General features: G+C 44.5%; 1 protein-coding gene across 7 annotated transcripts in view; it reads left to right on the forward strand.

Moving 5' to 3' along the window:
- The window catches only part of CTBP1 (C-terminal binding protein 1), a 1,555,004-nt gene that overhangs the window by 1,204,074 nt on the left and 329,165 nt on the right, over positions 1-21,765 (forward strand). For 6 of the 7 annotated variants that reach the window (XM_078678645.1, XM_078678646.1, XM_078678643.1 and 3 more), the window contains one exon: positions 4,319-4,473. In XM_078678645.1, coding sequence (XP_078534771.1) covers positions 4,319-4,473 — 155 coding nt within the window. Of the gene's footprint in view, positions 1-4,318; positions 4,474-13,019; positions 13,099-21,765 lie in introns of those variants that run through there. The other variant, XM_078678649.1, reaches the window with a different exon arrangement.

Genomic DNA, 21,765 nt, shown 5'->3' on the forward strand with positions numbered 1-21,765 from the left:
ATCTAGACGAACAGTCTGCAACTCTGTTTTCATATCACTAAGATGCTCCACTTGAAAAGTAAATTCACTGAATCCTTTTCTTTCATCTCTTGATTCTGTGAGTGACTTCATCTTTCTCCCTGGTGAAAAATAATTGAACCAACTATGCATGGTCAGTCTTAACAATGAATGGCATCCCTCACAAATAGAACTTACAATGCTTAACTGCCCCCGCACAGGCTAACACCTTTCTTTCTATAATAGAGTAATGTTACTCCGCTCCCTTGAGTGAACAAGAGTTGAAGGTCACAACCCTATCTTCACCATCCACTGCTTGTGAAAACATGCCTTTACTGAATACCTCAAAATGTCCAAGGATGGCCAGCTGCTAGTGCTCATCTTAATGGCCCCAAAAGCTGATTCACACTCATCTGTCCAATAAAAATAGACCCCCTTTTCAAGCAGAATTCTTTTGGGTTGAACCACACTCGAGAAATCGGGAATACATTTGAAATACAATTCTGCCAATCCAAGGACGAACATCACTTGGTCTTTATCCTGCAGTGATGGTGATTTTGAAATAGACTCATCTAACACTAATTTGGTCTTGAAGTCTTCAGCAGAAATAGCGCCACCCAAATAAGAGACTAAAGTGACACGAAACATGCATTTTTCCTTCTTGAGTGTGTGGCCAGTCTTTTTAGCTTCTCCAACACCAGTGTTTTATTGTGTTCCGCCATGCCCCTACTATAGAACAAAATACCATCTTGAAAGAAAAGGACTTAATAGATACCTTCCAGCACCTTTTCCATTATTCTTTGAAAACACTCTGCCAAAACGTTATACAACCAAAGGTGTAACAAATGATGTAAGGTGTTTAGACTCATCAAGCAGGTTGACTTGATGCTATGCGGAAGAAAGGTCCATGGCACAAAATACATTTGCTCCACTAAGTTCAGTCAGCACCTCAGAAATATTAAGAAGGGGTCAACCCATATGTGTTTGTATAGGTCTCGGAGGTCAACTCAAATTCTTATTTGCTTGCTCCCATCCTTAGGTGTTAAATCAACTGGAGCAAGCCATTATGAGGATTCTTTCTCATCCTCTTCCAACAATCTGTCAATCTCCTTTTTCAGTGGTTAAAGCACAAGGTTAAGAACTTTCCTAACCATGTTCACAGAAAGGACCAAATTGTTTCCCAAAATTCTCCTGTGTTCAGAGATTTTAAGAAGACCTAAATTGTTGCTAAAAAATCCAGAAACTGCATGAAAATATCTTCATGATATTAGAGACAGTCATCACCTGTTGTGATGCATTGGGGTTCAACGTGATACCTATGTCACGCTGGTGACTCCAACCCCACAAATTGTCTCCATGCTTAGCCCCATAGACCTTTCCCACCGTCTCCTTGTCATCAAACTCCATTTTCCTGACGGTATAGCCTGAGACATCGATTTTAGACCCCCCCCAAAATAACTCGATTATTTTCAGGCTCACTGCCAAACTTCTTTTCCCAATTTCTTCCCCCACTATCGTATAGGGTGACCTTGAATCAGCCATCACCAAAATTCTCTTACCATCCAATTTAATGAAACACTTAGGCATGGTAATTGGGCCAACATCAGTATCCCTCACACTGGGTTTAATTTTTAAAACCAACTTGTTCAGATCTTCAGATACCCCATCAACACTGACATTTGTCATCCTTACAAACTCAAGCATAGTATTATTTTGACACTTTACACGCTGATCTCTGAGAACATTAGAACGCACTTGTGATTATGGTCTGTTTATGGACTCATTAATCGAACATGATGCATAGTTCCAGACATGTTCTGTTTTTCTTTTGGGTTCATGAGAAAAACTTGTTCCGCTCCAAAACCTTATTAAGCTTAGTATCAAAATGTATTTCAAACGTCAGCACTGACATGTGAAAAAAATGTCTGGTTTCCCCATTGCCGTTTCCCAAGGGTATGGTCTCTAAACTGTTATAGATATTGCAGCTTCCCACTCACAGGTTGTGCAGAAGAACCTCTTGCTTTCTAGCCGCAGAGAATTTTCTTAGTCAATCACTATTAAATGTGAGTTGAAACGCTTCTTCCACCTATTCCAAGGTAATATTGGTTCTCTTTTGTCAAATGAGAAAACAGGAGATGGGGCCATACTACTTGCAGCCATTCCAAAGGTATAAAAGTGTGACAAAATTTCCAGTTCCAGAATACTGAGGGGACTTAATTTGCACAAGTAAATGTTTCTTCATTAGAGGTACGATATCCAACACCACGATGTAGAGTGTACAAAACATTGTGTGATAAACTAATTTACACTTGCATCCTGTAATTGTTCCCAATACAAGATGGATTGATCTTATGAGCTTTAAACAAAAGCTTCCCAATTAAATATGGTCGGCACTATCCTAGACTTCTTAAGTTACTGTGACTCATCTTCTCGAAGCAAACTGGTGGGCTGACAATGCACGCCAAATGTCAGTCACGTGTCTCCAAATTGAGATTTTGGTTCAATGCTACACGTCACTGGAACGTGCTTGCACTATCAGTCTTTGGTGCTGTACAGCGTGCATCACTGGAACATGTTTCCACCAGCAGTGCGAGCAGGCATGGAAACTGCCCTCTATGAGTTCGTGCTTCAACTCATTTGAGACCCAAAAGAAAACAGTACCTCTGCAGCACAGGCAGTCTCTGCACAACAAGGGAAACCCAATATGCACAGGCTAGTGTGAGTGGTCGACATGCCAACCAGGTCACAGTTTCAGAAAAAACAGAAGAGGCTGGTGATCCAGAATGCCTGCCTCCTCCGAGGCAGCTCGTCACCAGTGTTGAGACGGATGCTCCAAAGAAAACACTCACAGTTAACTGTCTTTGTAAGTTTAAAGGATCCAGGCGGAACACAAACCGCACAGTACAGCTCCAGTTGTCCAACCACCATGGCTTGAATCATAATATTCTGATATGACATTCTGACAGGCTTCTTGAAGGTGGAGAACAGTTCTTCTCAGACTTAGCAATTGAACAACATTTTGGAAGAAGATATTTCTGTTTTGATATATCTTTTGACATGCTTGTGTGGTACATGTTCGGTATATGTGTAGTATCCCTGTGGTATATAAGTCTGTTTACGATACACATGTAGGCCAATATTTTCTGGATTGAAAATGTGATGCACAACATCAAGTGGGGATTAGAAGCAAAAATGCTGTGCATCAGTTTAGGCAATCAGGAAATATTTCTCAATAGACCCGGGGTCTCCGAAAGACCAAAAAAAGCATGGACCAACCGGTACGAACTGGACATGTGGGTGACCTCACCCTAGTTATACTGGGATTTTTGGGTCGCCATTTTGTCTCTTCGTTTTTTAGATTACTCAACTTGGACGACAAACTATAGATTGAAGAGTACGTTTTTTTACAATCTGCATTGCTTCACTTCTTCATTAGAGGTACATCATTTCTTATTAAATGTTGCTAAAGTTAGTAAGGAAAATTCTTCATGTCCTGGAGGCCCCGAAGTAGTTAATGGGCTGTAACTTGTGTTACAAAACAAGTGAGCAATACGGTCAAGTGACCGCAGCAGCAAGCAAGTAGTTAGACCTGGCATTGTTGCAGCGACTTCTCATAAGCATACCGCTACACCTTCTGAGTCTCCCAGGTGTGTGAGATAAGTTATTTATTGGAGAGGGTACCTTATTGAAAAACAAGAGTGATCAATAACAATTTGGAGAATGAGCAAGGCTTGGACTGGCCCAGTTCACTGATGTGTATTTGAGGAACCTTCTTGTTTGGAGGATGAACATGCGTTTGAAGAAAGCTGATCGAGAGGTATGCCTAAAAATCGCAGGATTAATTATAAGATTTAAAAAAAAAAAAGTTTTCTACTAGAAGAAAGTAGGGATCAGCCTCCTGAATACACGATTTTTTTTTATTGGTAGTCTGGCTTTTTTACAGAGTGATATAGTCAAGAGACTTGGCAGTGTAGTAAGCATTGATAGTAGGGCAAGTCATTTTTCTGTCTTTAGAACAGAAGTTTCCTCAAGCGTACATAAAGGTATTACATCCTGAAAAACAATAATCGAGTTAGTGCGGATTGCTATTAGTATGATCTGATGGTCAAATACCCACTTTGCATATACCATCAGTCACAGTTCTTACATGTGGGTTTCTAGCCTGCTGAAATGATGTTCTACAATAAAAAATGTTCTTGAAAAGAGAAGATGCAAGTTGTTAGCCATTGTTCTAATGTTCCCACATTCCTCAGGGTTGTAGTTCTGTATTTCTGTTTGTTGTAACTACTGTGCCTCATATTTTCTCTGATCTGTCTTACAGGTATTCGACCTCCGATAATGAACGGGCCCATGCACCCGCGCCCTCTTGTAGCACTGTTGGATGGCCGGGATTGTACAGTAGAAATGCCTATCCTGAAGGATGTAGCCACCGTGGCGTTCTGTGATGCACAGTCCACACAAGAAATTCACGAAAAGGTAAGGCTTATACTTAACATCAGAGTTGCTTGCATGCATCATACTCTGGGTTAGATTCTTTACATGCAGTGCATGTCGAATTGTCTCGGAAAATCCAAGACAACAGTTAAACCTATTTCTTGGTGGACCTATATAAGTATTTATTCTTTGACCCAAGGGGAGGAGGGGGGGCATAATTCAACCCACTGTGGGTGGTTGACATGTTTCTTCCTGTATCAAACCCTGGTCACTGAAAGCATCAAGGAAAATGCTTGCCTTTTCTGGAGTCAGAAGAAATTACACTACACCGAGGAGTGATGGTACCCGGTGGTGTGAAAGTTATGCAGGGAAAGGAGTGCTGCTTTTTGAAAAGTGTTACAATGTCCTGAACCTAAATAATAGATCATTGCACAGAGAAATATGTGCTGAGTGAATTCTACAGAGCAATGAAATGCCAATTTCTTTGATACACAAATCTACCATACAAAATAAAAGAACAGACTCAAAATTCAAATACGAACCTGGTTTGGGGATTATCCTCTGTATCACAAACCCACACCTACAACCTAGTATAATCTCTTCCTAAAAAATCCACCACCCTAATTGCTCCCTGCGGTTTCACAGAGAGGTGTCCCCCGCACCACTATCGTTCCAGATAGTGGTGTGAGGTGAGACCCCATAATGAAGCATGCCTCCCCTGGGTGGGTGAGGACTTTTGTCCTTTAAGCTGAACAGTTAGATTTGTTCTAGCCCTATTCTGTAGTAGGGGATCTCTGTGTATAGTCATAATCTAGTGAATAGTCCCGCCCATGTGCGTGGACCCCGGAGCAATCAAAAATAATCTCTTACAGTGTCAAAAAATGCAGAAAAGCATAGACACTTAAGAGAGAATTTAAAGACAGATAATGCAGCCTAAAAGGCTACACTGTCCAGTACTTCAACTAGAAATTCCACCATAAAATCCACAAAACAGCAAAAGCCTGTACAGATTTCCCTTGCTTTACCAGCAAAATCCCTCATGAATGATAGAGAGAAGAACCTGGACAGACAAGCCCCATAGGCTGCCATTATGTGACTCAAAACAGGATACTGTGCCTTTAAGAGAATCTTCCAGAACCTTCTCCCAGTATCCCAGAATGCATAGCAGGTCCAACTTAGTTTCAGTTCTTTTTTCCGGCTCCTGCAAGCAGGACCCTGGAGCATTGAGCTCTCCCTTTTCAAGGGTTTTGTTGGTGTTTTTTCACTTATTTCGATTTTGTGTACTTTTAAAGTACTTTAGTGACTTTCTTCTTGGGTTTCTGCTCTCTTTGGCTGTCCATAATGCCTGCATTATTTGATAAATGCCCGGAGTGCTCCAGGAAGAAGGCCAAGTCAGACCCCCATGAGGTGTGTATCCTCTGCCTTCCATCTTCCCACATCCCAGGGGAGTGTGTGATCTGTAGAGGCTTCTCTGGCAGGACCCTGAAGGACAGGAGAAAAATCAGACTTCAGGGACTTGAAGAAAGAAGACTGAAGGCTCAAGGTGGGTCTGGAGGGGCTTCTGCTGCCCATGCTGAGGCCTCTGGGGGGCTCCCCAGGGGCAGGAAGTCCAGGAAACGTCCAAGGTCTCCGTCTGGTTCAGTTTGTTATGACCACGACGTCGAGAGGAAGGTCCACGGCCAGTTCCCGGTCTCCCCAGGGCTCTGGGTCGAGAAAACGTCGCCCGTCGACGTCGAGGGACGTTTACAGGCCGCCGTCGAACCCGGTGTTGATCTCCTCGTCGCCGTCGGCGTCGAGTGGGCGGCATCGGAGGGCCCGGCGTCGGCGCTCGCCGTCGAGGCGACACCGCCGAAGACAAGGACATCGTCGTCGTCGAGGAGATCCTCGTCGTCGAGGTCGCCGTCAAGACGGAGGAGGTCTCCGGGCCCGAAGAAGTCGACGTCGAGACGTTCGAAGAGATCGACGTCGAGACGAGCGAAGAGGTCGACGTCGAGGCGTTCGAAGAGGTCGACGTCGAGGCGGTCGAGGTCGCCGTCGAGGCGTCATCGCCCGTCGTCGAGATTTAGAGGTTCGTCCATCTGGTCGGGGTCGACGTCGAGGCGGAGAAGCCGGTCGACGCCGAGGAGTGTGAAACGGTCGACGCCGAAGGGCCGCTCGCCGTCGAAGGACCCACGATCGACGTCTGAGCACCGATCGTCGGCGTCAGGAGGTCGTAAGGACAGGCCCAGGACTGTGGGGGGCTCCCCACAGTCAGGACAGGATGGTGGCTCCCCGGGAACGGCATACTCCGAGGTGTATACCCCGAGGAAGCCTACTGCACTGCCTTCGTTGCCTCCTTTGCCTAAGGGCCCGCCTCCGAGGGTTTCACCCCCTCCTACGTTGCCTCCTTTACCGGCGCCTCAGGCCCCGGTTCCAACTGTTCCTCCTCCCCCGGTTCCACCGCGATCGGTGTCGATGCCCAACCTCCCGACACCTCCGAAGAAGACTCCTAAGTTGAAGGTTCCTCCTAAACCCAAGACGTCCGACCCGGGGAGGCCGGCGGAGCGTCCCAGACCCAAGAGATCGAGGTCACGCTCAGGTAGAAGGGACAGGTCGAGGAGTGGACGCGGATCCTCCTCGAGATCCAAGCATCGCCATAGGAGGCATAGGTCCCGGTCTCGTTCTACCTCGGGGACCCGTTCCTACTCACCTACGTTGTCAGATTCACCGGAGACGAGGGTGTCCCCGATTGATGACATTGGCACGTTCCAGGAGGTTCTCCTGCTCGGGGCGGTGAAGTTGGGGATCGAGGTTACGGCTCCTACGCCCTCAACTTCCGTGATCTTTGAGACATTGCATAAGAAACACCTGTCTCGCCCCCTACTGCCTCTGGTGCCAGGTCTACTTGAGCCGGCGGAACAACTCTTCCTTACGCCGGCGGTGGTGAAAGCTGTGCCTTCCAGGCTCCTCAAGAAATACAGGGCTCCCGAGTCGGACCCGGCTTTCTTGAGGAAGGACCCGACACCGGATTCGGTGATTGTGACGGCGGCGCGGAAGCTCCATGCCACCTCTCCTGCCTCCACCGTGCCTCCCGATAAGGAGAGCCGCTGGATTGACTCTGCTGGACGAAAAGCGTGTGGGACGTCCTCTGCAACGATGAAGGCCTCCAGTGACTCTGCGTTGTTAGGACGATACGACCGTGCGCTGTGGGACTCCATGGGGCGGTTTGCGGACCTCGTTCCGCGCGACCGGAGAGAGGATTTCATGGAGATCGTCCAGGAAGGGATGCTGGTTTCTAACCAGGCCATTAGCGCCGCGGCGGATATCTCCCTGCTGTCCGCGCATGGATACTGCCACGGTATCAATCAGAGGCGCCATGCTTGGCTTCGGTTGACGTCGCTTAAACCTGAGGCGCAACAACGCGTGGCTAATCTGCCGTTTTCCGGGGATACCCTTTTCGGGAAACACGCGGATGACGAGATGGCCAGGATGAAGGCCGAGGCGGAAACCCTGACGGCGGTGGGCTTGGAGAAGCCCAAGGATAAGAAACCCTTCCGCCAATTCCAACGGCGTTTTGGGTCGCAGGGTCGAGGAAGGGGACAGTCTTCTGGGCAACATCAGCAGCAGCAACAACAGCAGCAGTACAGAAGACCCTTCCAGAAACGTCAGAGGGGTAGAGGTGCACAGCAGTCCTCTACCGCGACCAAGGGCCCGGCTGGGTCTCGACCCTGAGCAGTTACTTCCCCTTCGTCCGTTACCCGCTCCGGTGGGGGAAGCATTCAATTTTTTCTGGCAGAGTGGAGAAAAATTACTCAAGACAAGTGGGTGCTGAATATTGTTTGCAATGGATACAGTCTTCGTTTCACCAGCCCTCCTCCATCGATTCCTCCGATCAGCTCGCAGTATCAACTGCGCGAGCTTCAGGCGGAGGCCGACATCCTGTTGAGGAAAAGGGCGATAGAGGTTGTACCTCTGTCTCAAAGAGGAAGAGGTCTGTACTCTCGGTTCTTTCTGGTCCGCAAGAAGGACAAGAACGAGTTCAGGCCCATTCTGGACTTGCGACAGGCAAACAAATGGATTCGCAGAGAAAAGTTTCGCATGCTGTCGTTGCATCAGATTTATCCTCAGCTGCAACGGGGAGTCTGGCTTTGTGCCATAGACCTACAGGATGCGTACTTCCATGTGCCCATTGCACACAAACACAGGAAGTTCCTGCGATTTCAAGTCGGCGCCAATCACTATCAGTACACGGTACTTCCGTTCGGGCTGAAGTCTGCGCCCAGGACATTCTCAAAGTGCATGGCAGTGGTAGCGGCACACCTGAGGAAGAACAAGGTGTTTGTCTACCCATACCTGGACGATTGGTTGATCAAGGCCTCCTCCTTCTCGGAAGCTCAAGCACACTTCCAGAAGACGTGCGTTCTCTTGAACAAGCTGGGGTTGCACATCAACATGTCCAAGTCTGTTCCAACTCCGGTCCAGTGCATCCAGTACTTGAGAGCCTCCATCAATACGCTGTCGGCAAGCGTGTCTCCTTCGGAAGAGCGACGTTTATCACTCCTTCGGAAGGCTCAGGCTCTCCTGTCCTCTCCATCCACGACAGTTAGGACGGTGTCTTCTCTGCTGGGATCGATGGCTTCTTGCATCTTCCTGACGCCACATGCGCGGCTGCACATGAGACCGCTGCAGGAGTGCTTGGAAGATCAGTGGGACCAGAGGAGAGGATCTTGGGACGACAGAATACGACTGTCTCTACATGCTCTTCAGTCTCTGAAGTGGTGGTGTTCGGCGGAGAATCTCCTCAGAGGGGTTCCCTTCCACAAGGACATTCCCACACAGACGATCGTGACGGATGCTTCTCTCCTGGGATGGGGAGCGCACACCGGAGACCTGCAGATTCAAGGGACGTGGTCCCCTTCGGAGTCCACGTACCACTTCAATTTCCTGGAACTCAGGGCTGTTCACTTGGCGCTGAAGGCGTTTCAACCGTCCTTCCGGACCAACTCTCTACTTGTACAGACGGACAATACGACCACGATGTATTACCTCAACAAGCAGGGGGGCTCGAGATCGCGCACTCTGTCTCAGGAGGCGCAGGCGATCTGGCACTGGCTTCTGGCTCGGGGACTTTCGATAACGGCCACTCATCTGCCAGGTGGGCAGAATGTTCAGGCAGACGAGCTGAGCAGACTGATTCAGGAAAACCACGAATGGGTCATAAACGACGAAGTTCTAGGAGAAGTCTTCGCAAGGTGGGGAACTCCAGACGTAGACCTGTTCGCCACCGCCGAAAACAGCAAATGCCGAGACTTCGCCTCCAGATACTACCAGCCGGGGACGCTGGGGAACGCGTTATGGATCAACTGGTCGAACAGCTTTCTGTACGCTTTTCCACCCATTCCCCTGATTCCAACGGTTCTCATCAAGCTCTCCCAATCCAGGGCGAAGATGATTCTGATTGCCCCGGAATGGCCCAGACAGTGGTGGTTCACGGACCTGCTTCACCGGTCTCTCCTTCCTCACATGAAGCTGCCGTGCAGGCCGGACCTTATCACGAAGTTCGGGGGGCGGATGGTGCACCCCAACCTCTCGTCTTTGAGTTTGGCCGCATGGCTCCTGAAATAGTGCAATATGGCCATTTGAATCTCCCAGAGGATTGCATGGACATACTGAAGGAGGCTAAGCGGCCTTCCACTAGGACTTCTTATGCTTACAAGTGGAAGAGGTTTTGCATCTGGTGCAAGTCTAAGAACTATGACCCCACGACATGCAAGGAAGATGTCATCCTTCCATATCTGCTACATCTGGCGCAGTCTGGCCTTAATGTCCATTCCATTAAGGTTCATCTGGCTGCTTTGACTGCCTACAGGAAATGCCCTTCACAGACTTCCTTCTTCCAGATCCCTGTGATCAAAGATTTTCTGGAAGGCTTGAAGAAAGTATTCCCTCCTGTCAGGCTTCCTTCGCCTTCATGGGACTTGAATGTGGTGCTGTCCAGGTTGATGAAGGAGCCTTTTGAACCTATTCATAAGGCTTCGTTGCAGCACCTGTCCTGGAAGGCGGCGTTCCTCGTGGCCATTACATCGGCCCGCAGGGTGAGTGAAATTCAGGCGTTGTGTTGCCAAGAACCTTATACTGTATTTCATGCTGCTAAGGTTGTTATGCGTACTCACCCTAAGTTTCTTCCCAAGGTTATTTCTGATTTTCATATCAACCAGACTATCACTTTGCCTACGTTCTTTCAGAATCCTTCATCTCCAGCGGAAAGGTCTTTGCATTCCCTGGATGTTAGGAGGGTGTTGAAATTTTATCTGGATAAAACCAGAGACATTCGTAGGTCAGATCAATTGTTCATCAATTATGGATCAGTCAGGACGGGTCTTGCGACCTCTAAGCAGTCTATCTCTAGGTGGATTGTGTCCTGCATACAGCTGTGTTACCTAAAAGCTAATAAGACCTTAGGAGGTAAGCCTAAGGCTCATTCCACCAGGGGCAAGGCTGCCACGACAGCATTGCTCCGTAATGTTCCGATTGCAGAGATCTGCAAGGCGGCCACTTGGAAGTCGGTTCATACCTTTGCTAAGCATTACTGCCTGGATACTGATGCTAGGGCAGATGCTCAGGTTGGACAGGCTTCGCTGCGAAATCTGTTCGCACAGTAGTGGCGTTAATTCTCTTTTCTCCACCGCCGCTTTGGTGTGGGGATGGGCTTGCCATTCTATTCACTAGATTATGACTATACACAGAGATCCCCTACTACAGAAGGAGTAGTTTCTGTCCTGTAACTCCAGTTCTGTAGTAGGGGTATCTCTGTTATAGTCATAAGCGCCCTCCCTCCTCCCCGGTGGAGAGAGACATATTCCTTTATGGAATGCTACAGGTCTGGCGTGTTACGCCTTCAAAAAGAACTGAAACTAATTTGGACCTGCTATGCATTCTGGGATACTGGGAGAAGGTTCTGGAAGATTCTCTTAAAGGCACAGTATTCTGTTTTGAGCCACATAATGGCAGCCTATGGGGCTTGTCTGTCCAGGTTCTTCTCTCTATCATTCATGAGGGATTTTGCTGGTAAAGCAAGGGAAATCTGTACAGGCTTTTGCTGTTTTGTGGATTTTATTATTATTATTATTTATTATTATTATGCGTTCTTATATAGCGCTCGATTACCCGTAGGCATCTCGGCGCTTGCCTTGGGAACCCGTCCTGGCTTTTCCCTGTGAGATACCCGTACTGGGCATCCCCAAGGTGAAAGCCAGGCATCCCGCCGCGGGGGGCCGTAGTGGAGATTAAGCATGCTGATGCCCAGAGCTGCAGAGTGTGAACCCGTGATTCGAGTAGGCACCGAAACGAGAATTATCGAGTCCGTGGATATTTTGGGCTCAAGACCCTGCCGCGTCGGGAATTGAACCCTGGTCCCGGGTCTGACCTCTGCTTCAGGGTCTACCTCCTCTAACCAGTGAGCCACACTTCTCCACTGAAAGGAATTGGTGGAATTTCTAGTTGAAGTACTGGACAGTGTAGCCTTTTAGGCAGCATTATCTGTCTTTAAATTCTCTCTTAAGTGTCTATGCTTTTCTGCATTTTTTGACACTAAGAGATTATTTTTGATTGCTCCGGGGTCCACGCACATGGGCGGGACTATTCACTAGATTATGACTATAACAGAGATACCCCTACTACAGAACTGGAGTTACAGGACAGAAACTACTCCTTCCTTTGCACCCTTCCATGACTACAGGCCTGCAGCATTTCTTGTTTCCCTGATATTCATAGAAGATTGTGCTTTGCGGTCTGATTTGCCCCACGCGTTCTTTTAGTGACTCTATGTTCTTCTTGTGTCAGGTTCTAGCTATGTATCATGTACATGACTTAACCGTTTCTCCTTCTGTTTCTTTCCTTCTAATTTTTTTGCTACAAATTAAGATCTGTATATGCATACATACCAATGTACGTATGTATTTTGCTAATGACTCATACTTTTGCCCACCACTGTAAGAGTGAAATAAGTAGAAACGTGTTGATGCTCCTTTGTTCTATCCAAGTGTTACACCGTTTTTAAGTGATTTCTGATCGTGCTGAATATCTATCTTTGTTTCAAGACCATCCATCACTGACCAGAACTTATATGTCCGGGTATACTTTACAGCCACAATACTACCCAGCGGTAGTCTCACTTTGGTTGACACTACCAGTGTTTTATGCAGATAAACTATGTGGAGTACGATAGGTACCCCATTTACGCCAATCTTACCTTTATCAGCAGAGGTACCAGATGAAGTTTTGCAAATGTACCCGGCCATCTGTAGGTTTAAGAGCTTGAATCTAGAATCTCACAGAAACAGGGTGATTAACCATCTGATTGCTTTTCTTTGAGGTCTGTATGATTGTTTTATGGTGCGAGCAACATGTCAGCTTAAGACCATGGACATTACTTCTCTTAAAGGATCAAGCACTTGTTCTATACGGTCTTAGAGGAAAACTTTACTGCCGTGAAAGTCTTAGTTCTGTTTTCAACAATGCAATCCTGTCTGGCTGTTCTTTAGTTATAGTTGAATTCATTGTGATTCAGAATGATCTTTTAATTTAGAATGTTTTGCCTTCCAGGATAATGAACATGACACGTTTTTCTCCAAGTCCATGATTAAACCCCTTTGCTAGAATGCACACTATTCCTTTTTCATAAGGGAGGTAAGTTGTTAAGTAGAGTATCAAAGGTCATGCTTTAGACAAAGTTATACTTTTCCTTGACAATACCATTATTGAGCCTTCCTGGGACGTGTCACAGCTTTCTAATTAAGCACTATTGATGGCCATTCATAGGAAGTAGATGTTCTCCGTCACTATCCTTAGTATTGCATTTTGCACCCAACTTTAACATTTAATATGTTGCCACTGGTGGGAGAAACACTAGTCTTTTTATTTTTGCTCAAGTAGGAATCCAAAATCTTAAATACAGTGGACATTGTTTGACTGTTTTTGGGGGATATCCCCAGTTGGCCTTATGTTGCCTATTTCCGCCCCACAGCAGACAACTCCTCATTTGATAATGATTCCTTTGCCTCCTCATAATATCTGATGTACAGCTAAAAGATCCATACTCCATGAGGGATGGTAAATCATGTTTCAAGAGAGACTTTATCTTATGAACAGACGCATTTTGGCGCAGTTTCTCAGAGTAGACCAGTCTTGCTGAAGATTTGTTTCCAGACTTGAAATCTGATGAAAATGGTGTGCTATTTCCCTCAAAATACCCATCTTTTAAATTCCTCTTCCTGAAAGGTGTTGTTAATTACACATAAGTACAACTCTGTCAGCAGTCCCCACCCCCTGTACTTTCTACAAAGTGACATATGCCTACAGCATGCACAGCCATTGATTTCATATAAATGCTTCATACAAATCCATACATACTCGGTCGGCAAGGCTAATGCATTTTCATGTGCTTATAATGCCAGAGTGAATACCCTCCCAGAACCCAGCCATCAATTGGATTGAGCATGCTGGCATCACAACTTAAGGCATTGATGAAGAGCAGGCGGGGTTCAGGAGGTAGCACTTGGAATGTGCATACATTAGTGCCCACTGCAGCAGCCAGGCACTCCTTATCCCTGCCTGGTGCTAAATAATTTGGTTTTCCACTTATTATCTTTTCGAGTTTTAAAAGTTTGAATTATTGAGAAGGTGGACAGTGGAGCAGGCCATCCACCTTCCTTCATGAAAAGCACAAACCCTTTACCTCTGACTAAGACTCCTCAAGACCTGGCTCTTCGATCAGTAGCGGCCCCCCCCCTAGCGCCTTGAGACCCTCACGGGTATGTAGCACACTCTAGAAATGTAATGATTGATTGATTGCTTCCCTCGTCAATTAAGGCTGTTTGAGAAAATATTAACTCACCATTTCTGTTTATTTAGCTATTTATTTTGGTTCTTGATTAGAAACTCTACTCCTTTAAATTACTATGATCATGATAGTGACAAGGATGTATAGTTGCATTATGTGCAAAGTATTGGTCGATGGCTCTTTGACTACCTTTTGAAAATGTTGCGCAGAAATTAAGGGAGGGTCTCTGTGCATTGAACAGAAAGAGGTTGGTAGTCTCTTAGAGGCTTCTAATTTAATTGCTCGGTAACACACCCTTCCGGTCTCTTGTCGAAGGACTGGGGGCGTTTGACTGGTCTGTTCTTGTCCAGCTTGCTGTAGCACTACATTTCTTGAGGAGAGGGTGTACACATCCTAAAATATGATACATTAGAAGAGTTCTAATTAAAGGAAATGGTTTTTTACTTGCATGTATGCAGTGGAGAGGTCTTTTGATTGTTTTCTTGAAGCGTGGGTGGGATGGGGTCTGATGTGAAATTCAGTGGTTTAGAGTTTGCAGTGACTTTTTCTAATGTATCTGCAAAAATCGGAGTGAAGAGCCATCAATACCAACCGTGGCAGAGTGGTAGTCGAATCTGGATTGGTGCATGAGATTTCGAGAACTGGGTCAGGGGATGTCCAATGTAATATGGTAAAGAAATGGGGTTAAAGACGCTCTAGGTTACCAGGATTTTTTTTTGTCATCTTGATACTCTTTATAAGCGAGGAGTGATTTTCTGGCTATATCACGCCTATTTGCCAGTAATCATTGAAGGGCAGTGGGGCTGACTGGCCTTTGTTTGCTGCATGACCGTGAAAATAGTTTGGCACCGTTTGATTCTTCCATAGGGCTCGTGTTTTAGGACTAGGATTTAATGCAGTAAAAAATGTACTTGTATTGCCTTCTGTCAACTTTGAGGCAGTTGATGGGTGTGGGGGATTTTTCTACAACTGCTGCTCTTCGAGGTATGTGAAGTTTTTAAATATTATGTCCTCATTAAACCAATTGAAAGTTTTCATCGGTGACTGGACCCAGTTTGTCTGTAATACTAGAAAACTCCTAATTATAGAGCTGTACGGAAATTGAGGGGTCAGATTTGAGATCTTAGTTTAGAAAGCTTTATTGAAAGATAATAAACATAGTATAACATCATACAAGAGCAAAGGAGTTACAAGTGAGTATAAATAGCCGGTGTAAAAACAAGGAAGTTGCAAAGTAGTCCAAAAAGGAAGGAAAACTACACTTAGAGAAAAAGCTTTTAACAATTTTATGTTTATTGGAGAGGGAAATAAAAAGAAAGAGAAAAAAAGAGGAAAGAAGGAAGAGAAAAGAGGAGAGAAGAAAGAAAAAGTACAATAACTTATGCAGGATGTAAAGAACAGATTAAAAGAAGAGAGAAGAAAAAAGAAAAATTGATATGAGTGTATGAATAATTATAGGACCGAGAATAGACAAAAAAAGAGAAAGTCAGGGGGAAAAGGAAGAGAGAAAGTTTGTGAATGGGAACCACAAAAGATCTCTCTTAATCATTAAGGGCACAGAGGTAGCAAAGGAACGATCAAGTCTATGATGGTGACATAACCGATTCCACCAAGCTAAGTGTGAAATTTTGGAAGTGTCCTTCCAGTTAGTGGTTATGAGTTGGAAGGTAGTGGCTATAAACAAATCAATAAATTGTCGGATAGTATTGGAAACATTCCAAATTGATGAAGCACCTCCTAGAAATATGTGCTTAATGTCAAAAGGGACATGAGTAGATAAGATAGAATTCAGCTTGGACCAAACATGAGACCATAAAGACTTACCTGCTGGACAATAAAAAAAAATGAAGAAAATCGCCGTCCTCCGATGAACATGACCAACATTTTCCAGAATCCAAAAGTTTGAATCTATACAAATCAGAGCGAGTAAAAAAAGAGTCTATTATAAAAAAAGAAATAAGGTATGTAATTTGGACCAAGTAGAGTCCCAAAGTGGAATTGGGAATTCTTGGGCTAAATCTTTTTCCCAAAGTAATTCTACTGGTAGTTTAGATCTGTTAGACGGAGGGTGAAACAGGAGCTTGTAAATAGGGGAGGCTTTAGAAGGAGTAGAGAAATCAGGAGAAGAAAGAAAGGAGGGAGCAGGAATAGACGGAGAAAGAACCTGAGAAAAAAGTTGAAGAAGAGATGTGTGGAGTAGGAGGTATTGAGAAGAGGGAGTATTCGAGAGATTAAATAACTCTTGAAGATCTGAAAAGTCTTTTGGCACGTCGTCGTTCATCAGCTGCTCCAGAGTGATGACACCTTTGTCGATCCATTCCTTCCAAAAAAGCGCTTTGTTATGTATCTTCAAAGAATTGTTATACCATATTGTAGTTAGAGAGAGACGGTCTTCATGAGAGAGAAAGGACCGAAATAAGGTACGAGAGAGAGCTTTGAAATGATTAAAAATGGGTGTAGAGAAACGTTTGGGAGGTTGAGTCAAGCGGGTAGCAGTAAGAAATGAGAAGGGTAAAAGTTGAGAAAGCTCAAGCGCACTCCAAGCAGTCAAAGGGGGGGAGTAGGGGAATTTAGGAGGAGAAAGGGCCACATTTGTTTAAGAGTAAAGGCTGAGTGCTATCCACTGATATTAGGGAAATTCACACCGCCGAGGTTTTAGGTTGTTGTAAACGAGAGAGAGAAATTCTGGCTTTACGTTTATTCCTCAAGAATTTAGTTAAAGAACTATTAATAGTACGAAAAAAATAAAGCGGAAGAAAAACTGGAAGCATAGAAAGGTAAAAATTAACAATGGGGAGGAGCATCATCTTAATAGTGGAGAGTCTACCCCACCAGGACAGGAATAACGGGGACCAACTATCTATAGAAGCATTGAGTTTTTTAAGAATATCTGCATGATTAATTTTAAAAGTTTCTCTAATAGAATTAGTGTAGCGTATATCTAGACATTTGATACTTTTAGGATTCCATTCAAAACCAGAACCGTGAAACATATAGGGGAGACAATGTTTGTTTAGGGGTAAAACTTCAGACTTATCAATATTTAATTTATAACCTGACACTGAGGAATATTCTTGAAGTAGGGAGAAAAGAGCTGGCAAAGAAGTGGAGGGGTTGGAAATATAAAGCAAAATATCGTCTGCGTAAGCAGTGAACTTGATATCTATATCTTTAAATTGAAGACCTGTATAAGAAGATGAACGTTTAATTTTTTCAAGGAAAGGATCTAGCGCAAGAATGAAGAGAAGAGGAGAGAGAGGGGCAACCTTGCCTAGTACCTCTGTGTAACGGGAAATATTTGGATTGACAGCCTTTAGCCCAAATGGATGTGGAGGGATTGGAATAAAGTAATTGAACATATTTAATAAATGGTGGACTGAATCCATGCCATCTTAAAGCTCCAAACATAAATTCCCAGCTAACCCTATCAAATGCTTTTTCTGCATCCAAAGTAATGGCAGCAACAGGAGAATCAAGTTTGGAAGCAAGGTGGATAATGTTAAGAAAAGTATGTGAATTATCAGTTATAGATTTACCCTTAACAACCCCAGATTGATAAATGTTGATAATGTCAGGAATAACGGCATTAAGACAGACGGCTAGTATTTTGGCGAAAATTTTGCAATCAGTATTAATCAAGGAAATGGGCCTATAATTTTTACAGAGGGAGGGGTCCTTATCTTTTTTAGGAATAAGACATAGCATGGCTTGAGTAAAAGTTCCATGTCACTTCCCGTCTTGAAGAAAAGAATATATAAGGGAAGATAAATGGGGTATTAAGGATTTCTTAATCTGAAGATAGAACCGAACTGTAAAGCCGTTGGGGCCTGGAGTTTTATCTTTGGGAAGAAGATTAAGAGCTTTAATAATTTCTGATTCTGTAATGGGAATATCCAAGGATGTAAGATCCGTAGAGGCTGAGGAAGAATGTGGAATGGAATCAAAAAATGAGTCGATTTGAGTAGAGGAGGGAATAGATTCTGGAGTATAAAGAGAAGTATAAAATTAAACAAAGCAGTCTAGAATTTAGTCATCAGCAGTCTGCCTAATACCAGCACTATCAGTAATAGTGGTTATGTGGGACTTTTGTTTCTTAATTTTAAGGTAATTAGCCAATGATTTACCCGCTTTGTTACGTCCACCAAACATTTTTGCATTAAATTTAAGTATTTGGTTACAAGCCGAATCCCAGGTATGCCTATTAAATTGCATTTTGGCTTTGATGAGAGATGAGAGGGTTTCGGGAGAATTGGAAGTAAAATACTGATGCTCCAACACCTTAATTTGCTTAAGAATACGAGATGATTCTAAAGTAGTGTTTTTCTTTTTCCTAACAACAAAATCTATTATAAAGCCTCTAGCAGCGGCTTTAAAGGCATCCCAAATTGAGTGAAAATGGGGGGTAGATGTAAGGTTATGTAGATAGAAATCATCTATAAATAGTGTAAATTGTTCAACGAATTTTGGATCTAAGAGAAGAGAACTGTTAAAGCGCCAGCGACGCAAAGTGGGAGGGGGTGACGGAAAGTCCAAATCTAAGATGACTGGAGCGTGATCAGAAATAAGAATGGAACCTATCTCCACATTTGTCATGAACTGGAGTGCGTGTTGGGTGAGAAAAATATAGTCGATGCGGGATTGTGATTTGTGTACTGGGGGAAAAAAGGTGAATTCGAGAGTATCCGGATGGGAAACTCTCCAGGAATCTATCAGGTCTCTATTGGAAATTGCTTTGTGAAAGGATTTCTGGATCTTATTGGGAACATATTTAGTTTGTGATTTGCGATCTAGGAAGGGATCCATAAGTTGATTACAGTCGCCTCCCAGAATCAAATCAACACCAACATGGGAAGATAAAAGGGTATCTTGTGATAGTTTTACCGAAAGAATCATGGAGATTAGCTTTTTTTGCATATTAAATAACTTCCATCCTGCCGTATCTTTTGTGAAATAATAACCAATTGCATTTATTGAAAAATAATTGTAAAATGCTGGATGTTGCAGAAGGTAAGCATGCTTTTGAGGCTCATCAGAATATGAGCAAGAGCAGTATTACTTTCCAGAGAGAAGTCATGTTTCTGAGAGAAAGCCAAGTAAAAACTGCAACACTGCACACTGATAAACAACATAGGATAACTCCATAGTCTATGGCGAAAGACATTAACAGTCCTTGAAATAAAACTTCAGGCTGAGTTACTCTGTTCTGGTGAAGTTTCATTTACTGTCTGCTATGCTTAATGAAATGTCAAGTTGTGCTTTAAGTACCGTGAAATGTTCTTAATTAGCTCAGAGAGTTCTACCCGCAAAAACGTGTGCAGTTGTGTTGTGTTATAGCTTTAATTTGTCTGTGTAACGTTACACCAGTAAAGTGGGACTCCTGTTGAAATATGATAAATGATCAAAATATACTGGTTCGAAAGGCGTTTTTAATAGTCTAAAACACTTTGTAACTAAGACCGCATAGAAATCATCAATGTAAAGTTCATATTTGATAGATGTACCAGAAAGAGGCTTTAATTTTATTTATTTAAATATTTTGTTGCACTTTAGGTAACTCACATAAGTGACTACCAGTCATTGACTTAAATACATGCATCGATTTACATTTTCCAACAGTCACTATCGTAAACTTAAAGAAACAAGTGACATCTAACCTACAGACCACCCTGCCATTGCCTATCCACACTCCTCCCCCTTCTGTAAGCATGGCCACTACCTACTCCTCATCCTGGACTCCACCTACTTCGCCTGGGACAACCCCTAGTGCCCTGCAGCACTTGGAACCCCCACAGACACGCTCTGCCAGCTTCAAAAGATCTCTAGAAAGACGGCCACCCACAAACTCATCAGCAGAAGACTCGACTACGGCAATGCACTCTACGCCTGCATCACCCAGAAACTCCTCAAGAAATTGCAGAACATTCAGATCTCCTCCGCTGAATTTAAATCCTCAACATCTCCCGCAGCAGCCAAATCATCAGCCACCTGAGAGACCTCCACTGGCTCCCAGTCAACAAAAGAATCACCTTCAAGCTCCTCAGACACGCCTACAAAGCCCTCCACGACGTGTCACCTGCGTACCTCAACCACCGCCTCGCATTCCACGCACCCACAAGAGACCTCCCACCAACTGCCCATGGCCACCAGCATACTTTTACGCAAGACCACGCCGGAGCAAACACCTTCTCCTACCTCGCAGCAAAGTCCTGGAACACCCTCCTTCTCCACCTCAGGCAATCACAGTCTTTGCCTCAATTCAGGAAAGACCTCAGGAAATGGTTCTTCGACTGAATTTACAGGGCCTTCGGATCAGCAGTCAAACCCCCGATCACCCTCCACCCCATTGAGATCCTTACGGGTGAGTAGATGCTCTTTGGGAGTCACCTGATTGATTGATTTACCTATGCTAGCAGACTTTACGAGGCCACCAAAGTTCCATTAAAGGAGATAATATCTCCACAAAGGAGCCTGAATATCTCAAGGATTTGATATGTAAGGTACATTTTTGACATATATTTCCTCAAATTCATTGCATTTGGTAAGTTCTTTTAACTGTGGACACGTGAGCCTGAAACCGGCACATGCAATTCAGTTTTTCGCGAGCAGCAAACCTAAACCTGCAGACTGCTGATGCTCATTGTGAAGATCCTTGGCTTTGCCATGGTGGCCAATAATTTTCTGGGACCTTGCTTCCCCTATAATGCTATCAAGCATGTCCCTGCTGCACTCCTGGGCATTCCCTGGCCAGATATAGGAGGTCCTCTTCTGCTGCTCCAAATGTGTTACCAGCACCCGAAGCATGAAGGCTATGTTCTGTTGTGAATGCACGATTGGATCGTTGTCAAGGACCAAAGCTGACCCAAATATGAATCATACAATGTGTGACACCACGTCATGAATTTTGAGATGCGTGCAGAGATGTAAATGCGCATTCCAGCTTTGCTGGTCACTGTAATAATACTCGTAGGTGCAGATGTAGACTTGGGCACCATTTAGTGCGCAAGTACTTATCATCCCATGGTATTACTACTGCTTAAAGGGACCTTCGAAGAGCTCTGTTTCTGAACATGGTCACTGATAGATATCTGCAGGCATTATATGTCCTCATGCCTTTCCTAATCATTTAAAGCACGGCTCACAAAGTCCCTTTAAAGATGGATCAGTAAATCCTGAAACAATCCAGTAATTCTAACGAGACGAGTTAATCTTCCCTGCATCAACACTGCAGATGAATCTTTATTGTAAACTGCAGCTGCGTGAGCGTCCCCTCCCAGTGCCATCTTAAGTTGTGGCAATACTCTCATTGGAATTCGTGCATCTCTTACAGATCGGATTTAGATGCTGAAGCATTGTAGACTAATTAAAGTAGTAGAAGTGCATCCAGCCAGAAAAAGGATGACGCGGAGGACGCGCACGCACTACATTCCTTCTGGTAAGGTTAATTGTATTTTTAAACCTTATTAAAGAAGAGTAGGAGATGAGCTTTTTTAGTGTGGAGACTGACTATGAAAATG

This window comes from Lissotriton helveticus, chromosome 2_2 (assembly GCF_964261635.1).
Source record: "Lissotriton helveticus chromosome 2_2, aLisHel1.1, whole genome shotgun sequence".
In the NCBI taxonomy this organism is placed as follows: domain Eukaryota; kingdom Metazoa; phylum Chordata; class Amphibia; order Caudata; family Salamandridae; genus Lissotriton; species Lissotriton helveticus.